The sequence below is a fragment of the Fukomys damarensis genome, unplaced genomic scaffold (assembly GCF_012274545.1).
Source record: "Fukomys damarensis isolate Sample0158 unplaced genomic scaffold, DMR_v1.0_HiC HiC_scaffold_29, whole genome shotgun sequence".
NCBI lineage: Eukaryota > Metazoa > Chordata > Mammalia > Rodentia > Bathyergidae > Fukomys > Fukomys damarensis.
Genome location: NW_022900941.1, coordinates 9,602,907 through 9,611,329, shown reverse-complemented (window position 1 = coordinate 9,611,329; position 8,423 = coordinate 9,602,907). Strand labels below are relative to the sequence as shown.

The following is an 8,423-nucleotide window of genomic DNA, read 5'->3' as shown; positions in this document are numbered from 1 at the left end:
GAGCGGCGGGAGGGAGTGCAGCATGACCGCCATCGGCGTGCAGGTACCCCGAGCGCGGGTCCGAGCGGGAGGAGAAGGGAAAAGGATGGGGTCCAGCACCCACATTCACGCGAGCCCGCGGGCTCCCCAGAGGCTCCGAGGGAAGCGATCTGGGGGAGCTCGCCCCCCAACGCTGCGCTCGGTGGGCAGTACCCGCCCCCACCCCTACCCCAGCTTCTGTGAGCACCCCCGCCTCCCAAACGTTCCGGGGAGGGTTTCCCGCTTTCTTTCGGGGTCGCCCGCGAACTGTCAATTGAGTTCAGCCGAGGGATCCCGCCTTAAAAAAGGAGGCATCTGGGCCTGGGGAGGGAGGACAGAATGGACTTGCAAAGTTACACTGGACTTATGTAACGGGACGCGTCTTAGAAAGCTGGAACTTCTGCGGGCGGGTCCTAGAAAGACCATCTCCCCAGAATCGCGTGTGGGGTTCGGGGTGCGGGCGGACTCGCTGGGGGTTTCACACTCCAGAGGAGAGGCTCCAGCGAAGAGAGGTGCACTTCCCCGCAGAGCTGGCTTCTTAGAGCAGAGCAAAACGTGTATGTTGGCCAAGGACCCACACATTCCTGCTAGTCGGAAGGGAAGCCCGCGGTGCCTGGGTGGCGGGCGGGCCCGGGAGCCACTAGACTGTCTCGTCCTAATGATTATGAGACGACTGCCTTCAAGTGCTCAAGCCTCCGGACACTGATAATGTGACATACTGTTATGCTGCTTTTATTATGATAATTATTTGAGATAGGGTCTTGCTCTGTTTCTCAAGCTAATCTCCAGCTCCTGGGCACAAGTGATCCTCCTGCCTCTCCCTAAGGAGCAGCTAGGATCATATTGAGCACCAGCTGCCTTGGCTCTACCCAGTTTACAGATGAGAAACTGAGGCTCACAAGTAACCTATCCACATTGTCCAGCTGACTGACAGTCAAGATTCAAACCCAGGGGCCGGGATTTAGCTCAGTGGTTCCCCGCCTGCCTCACAAGTTCAAGGTCCCAAGTTCGATCTCCAGTACTAAATTAAATAAATAAAATAAAAAGATTCAAACTCAGGACTTCCTGCCTCCAAATCCTGGTTGCCCTTCTTAGAATGACGGCCACCCCCAAGTCCCTTTTAACCAGGATGGCCCAGGGGACAGGATTCAATGAATTCCTCCTCTGTCCTGAGGCTTAGCTCCAGTGGGAAGAAGGGGACGGACGGGTGGGGAGGAGGGTGGGACCAGGTGTGGTCTCCTCGGGAGGAGTTTAGGATCTGGCTAAGGAGGGAAAGAGACTGGTAAACAAGGAACGGAATGGGGGAAGTGAGCCTAAATTAAGACGTGCAAACGCCTTGGGTAGGATTAACTTCAGCCGGGCCGGAGAAAGAGGAGCACTTGGAGCTGGGCTAAGGAGGGGGAGGAGGACAGAGCCAGGTGAAAAGAGCTGAGCTGTCCACAGGAGGTGGAGGATGTGGTACTTTGAGCTGGGGGAGGTAACAGATGCCCAGCGAGGGCGGAGGACTGGGCCAGCCTGGTACTTGCCCCCACACGCAGGAGCACTTAGCCAATAGATTCATTTCCACAAATAACCTTAGGAAGTAAGTACTGTTGTGTCCATTTGTAGGTGAGTGAGCAGGGCAGGGGGACGAAGGACGCAGCTAAGAACAAGCTTAAGCAGGTGGGAGGGCCAGACCCAGGCTGAAAGCCGAGGTGGGTGGGCTGACTTGTGGAAGACGTCCCAGAATGATGGTGGCAGTGATGGTGGTGATGGTGTGACCTGGGCCTGGGCAGAGTGGGTGTTGAGGGACAGGACCTATGGAGCTGTACTGGGGGTAGAGAAATGGGTAGAAGCCCAGCGTATCCACTAGGGGCTGCCCTTGGTTGAGGGGAGCATGTGAGGCCCTGGGTTATGGGGAAGATATGAACATGGCCTGGTACTTAGTTGGCCTTTAGTGTTTAAGGCTCCTTGTTTCACAGCTCACTAGGACTCCCCTAGGATCACAGTTGAAAAAGAGAAACATGCATTTTTTTTTTTTTAATCTATGGAAGAAATCACAGCCCTGACATGGAAGAGATAGTTCTCATGTAGAGTGCTGGGGCCCCTGGGCTAGAGACTGGCATTCTCTCTTCCCTCCCCTCCTTCCTGCCTTTCCAATGAGCTGCTGCTGCCAAGCTGGCCCCAGGAGGGAATTTTGGTTCCTGATCACTGAGCGCTGGTGAGGTGCCAACAGCAAGGATGTGAGGTGCCAGGTGGTTTGGAACGAAGACTCCAATGGGCACTGTTGTTACTCATATTAGTCACTCCTCCAAATTGAAAGCTGTCTACATGCCATTTGTCTTTATGTTCACACGATCTCATTTAATCCTTGGGAGTTTTACTGATTTTCAGAGTTTAATTGAAGCCCTGTTTGGGGTCAGCAGGGGCAGGGATGAACTGAGATGAGCTGTTTTCTCTTTGTGATCCCAGGTGATGTCTTATGGCCTGGAGATTAAAGTCCAGTCTGGGCCCAAGAGAGGCGGGGCTGAGGAAGGCACAGGACGTGCCTGTTTTCCAGTGTGGTGTCTAGGGTCAAAAGGTTTATGGGTCCTGTGGTCTTGTGACTTGTTTCCTGCAACTGGGGCTTTTCCATCTCCGGCCATATCAATCTCTGGGGACATTGTAACCTTGAGCTTCCTCAGGGTCACTGCTGTCCTACAGGTGTCACCAACTTTATTGAGAGATGAGAAACTGAGGGCTGAACAGGTTAAGAAACTACCTTCTCTCTTAGTTGGTGCTGTAGACTTGGAGGCACAATGTTCAAAGTTTCCTTGGGTGTGTTTCTTACCAGCAGAGCCTCTTTCTTTTCCCTAATGAAATGCAATGCAACACAGACTCCTTTATCCCACTTTTTTTTTTTGGTGCTGGGGATCAAACTCAGGACCTTGTGCATACCAAGCAGGCTCTGCACTGCTGAGTTACATCCCTGGCCCTCACTTTTTTAGTTGAAGTGAGAGGAAGAGCACCCAGAGCCAGGCTGCTCAGCTTTCCCTACTGCAGTACTTTTCCCTGCTGCAGTACCTGGAGCCCTTCCAGGAGCCCAGGGGACAGAGTTTGAGGACAACAGCCCACACTCCTACCTGGGTGCTCTTTGCAGCACCCTAGGACCCTAGAAGTACTGGGCCTAGTTCTGGCGTGGAACTTTGGGCATCCCTCTGTGCTCATCCTCTTTTTCCACAGTGGCATCAAGCCCCTAGCACCAAGGCCCCAAGGCCCTGTACTTAGAAGGTACCAGTGGATAGTTCTTAGCTAAGTAGATTCTACCTCTTGCACACAGCCTTTATCACTTACCTTGTTGCTGAGACACAATACCCAACACCTACAACTTACAGGAGGAGAGGTTTATTTTGGCTCGTGTTTTCAGTCCATGGTTGGCTGGCTCCCGGCAGAAATTGCATGGCAGAAGGGCCCAGTTAGAAGACAGCTGCTCATCCATCCCATGGCAGCCAGGAAACAGAAGGCAAAAGGAGGATCCAGCAAGGGAGATACACCTTTCAGGTCACACACCCAGTGGCCTGCCTCTAAGCACTTCCTAACAGCACATGCAGCTACTGACCTCACAGGGTGAATCCTCTGATGAGAATAGCATCTCCACGATCCAGTCATCTTCCAAAAGCCCTGCCTCTGAGCCCATGAGAGTTTGGGGGGACATCTGGATCTAAACCATAACACACACTGTACAGCTGTCTGGAGAGCTGTAACAGGCATGACTGGGATTCAGGGCAAGTCACCTGCCATGTGCGTGACACAGTTTCCTTCTTTACATACCCTCCATGGAGCTTCCTCCTCTACCAACCTCATAGGTTTAAGAAAAAAAAATAGGTTGCTACCTAGGCAGACATGCTGACAGCAAACCGTATCCGTATTCCTGTATCCCTTGTTGAACTGAGGCACCTTCTATATCAGGACACCCTAACAGACAGCTTTGCGAGGACCCTGACCACAGAGGCTCCCAGGAGCCAGGCTCTGCCTTGTGCCCAGAGTCTCCATTGAGAGGTGTGGCCCACACTTGCCCCTGAAGTGTCAAGGCCCCCTTTCTCCAGTCTCCTAGTTTCCAAGCAGTGACTGCACATGTGGACTGTATGCTTTGCTTACCTCCCAAAGCAAGGGTATAACCTGTTCCCAAACACACTATAAAGGGTATTTTAACGCAGGAGAATGTATAAAAGGAGCTTCATATGGAAGTGACCCTTCCCTCACCCACGGGTCTTCCTCAAGCATGGTCTGAATGCACAGGTTAAACACTGTGCCAGGTACCAGGGACACACAGTGCCTGGACACGAGGGCCTTGCCCTCTGGAGGACAGTGTCCAGGTGAGGCAGATAAGATGTCACTTCAATACAGATAAGAATGGTAAAGCAAACAGGGTGCCTGACAGAGAACTCCAATAGAGACTGCACTAGGCTGGATGAATGTGAAGGCCTCTGCAACGAGGCTCCTTTGCATGGTGTGCATGCCTGTATCCCAGTACTCTGGGCAGCTGAGGAAGGAGGATCATAAGTTTGAGTCTGGGAACTTAGCACTTTAGCAAGACGCCGTCTTAACATTAAAAAAATTTTAAAAAGGATTGGGAATGTCGTTCAATGGGAAGTACTGGGCTCAGTCCAGTACCATAAAAAATAAAGTCTCAGAGGATGGAGAAAAGGAATTGTCCTTAAGAGGCAGGACACTTACAGGAGAGTCTGTTGGGCAGAGGGGCCAGAAGGTCTGAAAGAAGAAAGTTCTAGGTATGGTAAAAGGGCAGCCATGGTGCCTGAGCATGGTGAGAGGAAGAGTAAACTGGGAAGTGAATTTGGAGAGGGGAGCAGGCGGGCCTCTTAGAGACTGTGGCCGTAGTAAGCAATTTTAGTTTTTGTAGGATTTCTTGCTTTGTCTTTGTGGGTCAGGGGTTGGGAGCTATGTCAGTGAGACAGGAGATAGCACACTGCGCACCAAACTCTCAGACTGGGAGACCAAGGAGATGGAGATTCTCCCCTCCAATACTGAGACCAGTGGGTTGGTTCTCCATGCCTAGAAGCTGTTAAAAGACAGCTTGGCAGAAGGGCCCTTCTGCCATGCAATTTCTGCCTGGAGCCAGCTCTGGGTGGTGCACAGACGGAATAAGGCTGAAGGGCAAGGTGTAGGCATCACTTTCAGGATTCAGGAAACCAAAATAATAACATAGAGTCCTAGACCAAATATAGAAAATGCAAAACCAAGTGGGTATGGGCTGGGATAAAACTAGATGTGCACTGAACAAGAAAACATAACCTTATGTATGGATGTGCTAATGGCTCACTACTTCATATAACACTGTAGCCCTGCTGGGCAGTGTTCTTGTTTTGTGTACAAAGGAGCTGAGGCAGGTTACATGCTCAAGGTTATGCAAGTCAGGCAAGACAGGTTTCTTTAAATTAAGAACTGCATAGGGTTTGTGGGTTAATTTGGAAAGTTCACCCATTGTTGAGATCATAAAAAGAAGAGTGGTAAGGGAATAATTAGGGCCTGCTTGGGTTCTGACAGCCAATGCTTACAGGTCTAGATGGAAGGTGGAAAAAGGACACCCCTCAATGAAGGCGGGTCTGTGTTGTGGAAGCTAAGAGCTAATGGTGGGGTTCCAGGATTCCCGTGAGACCCAAGCAAAGGACAGGGCTCTGGGGCATGTTTGGGGTCTTCCCTAGGGTGTTTGGAGAGTGTGTGGCTCAGGGTCCTTGCTGACACTGCTTCCTTTGGTGTCTTCCAGTCCCACAGGCCACTGGGCCAGAGGAGGCCCCACTGGTCCTTCTTTGAGTCCTTCATCCGGACCCTCATCATTGTGTGCACTGCCCTGGCGGTGGTCCTCTCTTCCATCTCCATCTGCGATGGCCACTGGCTCCTGGATGAGGACCGTCTCTTTGGGTTATGGCACTTCTGCACCATCACCAACCAGAGCAGGCCACATTGCCTCCGAGACCTGAGCCAGGCCCAAGTGCCTGGGCTGGCTGTGGGTGTGGGCCTGGCCCGCAGTGTGGGTGCCATGGCTGTGGTGGCTGCCATCTTTGGCTTGGAGCTTCTCATGGTGTCCCAGGTGTGTGAGAACATCTACTCTCGGCGCAAGTGGGCCATCGGTTCCTGCCTGCTGCTGGTCTCCTTCATCCTCTCCTCTGCAGGACTCTTGGGTTTTGTGATCCTTCTCAGGAATCAGGTCACGCTCATTGGCTTCACGTTGATGTTTTGGTGTGAGTTTACTGCCTCTTTCCTCTTCTTCCTGAATGCTGTCAGTGGCCTTCACATCAACAGCATTACCCAGCCCGGGTACCAACTAAAGAAACTCTAGGGCCCTCTCTGGAGAACTCTGTTTCGACAAGAAAGCGTGAGCCCCATGAAAATTTTCCAACAAGTGACCTCTGGTGGGGATGGGGTGGTACCGTGACTTGCTGCTGCCTTTTAGCCACGAAGCTTGGGGTTGTTTGCTAGAAATGGCCCAGGGCCCTCTGCAGCTGGTTGGCAGGGCCAGAGGCCAGGAGTGTACCTCAGTGCCACCAGCTGCACAGGTTTGGCCAAGCTATCAGGGTGTTGACTTCAAAAGAAAAAAGTATTAAAACTTGAGTTTCTTCCCTGGACTGGGATTGATTTGTAAGTATCTGTAACTAGTCCACAGGCTGTCTGCTGAGACAAGCCCTGTTCACACTGATTTTATTGACTGTGTACAGGGTTATCCTTGGGGGTTCTGAAGTTTCCAAGAATGGATCTGGAGTGTTGTTCCCAATTAAGGGACCAGTCAGTACCTAGCATTTTCTTCTCCCAGCTCAAAGGGTCCTTGTAAATACTTCTTTCTCTTGCAGAAAACTTGTAGAATGTCTTGCACATAATAGTTCTTCAAACCATTTGACTTGATTTCTCCCCTGCCCTCTTTGGTATTTCACAAACCCCAGATAACCCAGCTTCTCAAAGCTGGTTGTCTGTTGGGGCTCTGCCTGGCAGAGTGCTTCCTTGAGCAAGCCCTCCCAGAGGTAGCCAGCTGACTTGCAACACAGTCCTCCTGAGGCCAGTGTGTGCGAGGGCCCACTTGCTTTCAAGTGTAGCTTTTGTAAGGGTCAGATGGCCTCAGTGCCATTTTTGATCCTAGAACCATTTTAAAAAGCACATAGTTGGACCTGCTGGACTCCACAGTGGGTGCAGAGAGTAGCCAGCCCTTTGGGTAATGATTAACAACTATACCGGGGATGAGTGGAGGCCAAGGGGGTTAAGAAACAGTGAAGATTTTATCCTTGTGGGCAGATCTGCATTTTTGTCACCTTGTCCCCTTTTGGTCCTTTCTCTGCCTAGAGAAGGTGAAGATTTTGACCATTTTATGCTAACCACCCGAGGTGGTAAATTCTTCCTTCCACTGATTACATGGGACTTTGGTCTCTGCCCTACTTTTGTCGTTGCAGGTCCTTTCCTGTCCTGGTCATCAATACCTACCACTTCTATGATGATTTTTTTTTTTTGAGATGAAGTCTCCCTGGGTGTAAGTGACCCTCTCATCTCAGCCTTCTCAAGTTATACATATGTGCCACAGAAGGGCCCAGCCCGCCTATGGCGATTTTTTTAAAATCTTTATTCCAAGGTGCAGGGTTACAAGGCAATGAATGTGAGGTTGAACCAGGATGCAGGGAGTCCATGGGAATCACCTGAGATGTTGGTTGCTATTGTTTATGGCACCAGGGATCCACTGGTGTGTGCTAAGCATGTGCTCTACTACCCTCAAGCCTCATCCTAGCCCCACTTGAGAGTTTCTGTGGGCTGCTTGGATTTTCAGAGAGCAGAGCTCATCACCCACATAGGCTGGACCTCATCTGGGAAACAGGAATCCACAGCAGTCTGTAAGGTGCAACAGGATGACCACTTTGTAGGGGAAAGATAGGAATAGAGCTGAACTGCCCACTCCCAGGCCAGATGCTTTTTGCTATGTACTCCACTGTCTCTGCTTCTAAGCAAAGCACTGCTAGGTTTTATTTTGTAAAGGATTTATCTTGCATCCTCACGTGGGGGCAGGGACTACAGATATTCACGAGGACTGAGAGCCAGAGTGAAGGCTGAGACCAAAGTCCCCAGGAGCTTAGTGGTGCAAGGAGACAGGTCCACTCCTGTTTGGGAGAGGGGAAAGCTCAGACTCAGCCTTGGAGCATATGCATTTGGAGTAAAAGGCCCTAGCTGAACAGCCACCTCCTTGCTGAGTAACTTGGGCAAGTCACTGTGCCTTGGTGAGTGTGTTTCTTATCTGTAAAGTGGGAGTAGGCTTCACTTCCTGCTGTACCATCCCCTGCCATGCCCACCCCATGTATCTCCCACCATGTCAAGGACACTAACAAAGCTAGGGGTCCTGGGTCTTCCCTTTGACTTTATCAGGTTCATTTAGCTGTCGTCATGAATGCTATGGA

General features: G+C 51.1%; 1 protein-coding gene across 1 annotated transcript; it reads left to right on the top strand.

Moving 5' to 3' along the window:
• The first annotated feature begins 6 nt into the window (after positions 1–6).
• On the top strand, positions 7–6,620 carry Tmem37 (transmembrane protein 37). Its single transcript, XM_010632295.1, has 2 exons — positions 7–43; positions 5,762–6,620. The coding sequence occupies exons 1-2, from the start codon at positions 23–25 to the stop codon at positions 6,332–6,334; spliced, it is 594 nt and encodes a 197-aa protein (XP_010630597.1). The 5' UTR covers positions 7–22; the 3' UTR covers positions 6,335–6,620.
• Positions 6,621–8,423: the final 1,803 nt, after the last annotated feature.

Excerpts from the sequence above, each read along its gene's own strand:
- Tmem37 (XM_010632295.1), top strand. The coding sequence starts at position 23 with ATGACCGCCATCGGCGTGCAG. Across the intron at positions 44-5,761 it reads TGACCGCCATCGGCGTGCAG|TCCCACAGGCCACTGGGCCA; the intron begins GTACCCCGAGCG and ends GGTGTCTTCCAG.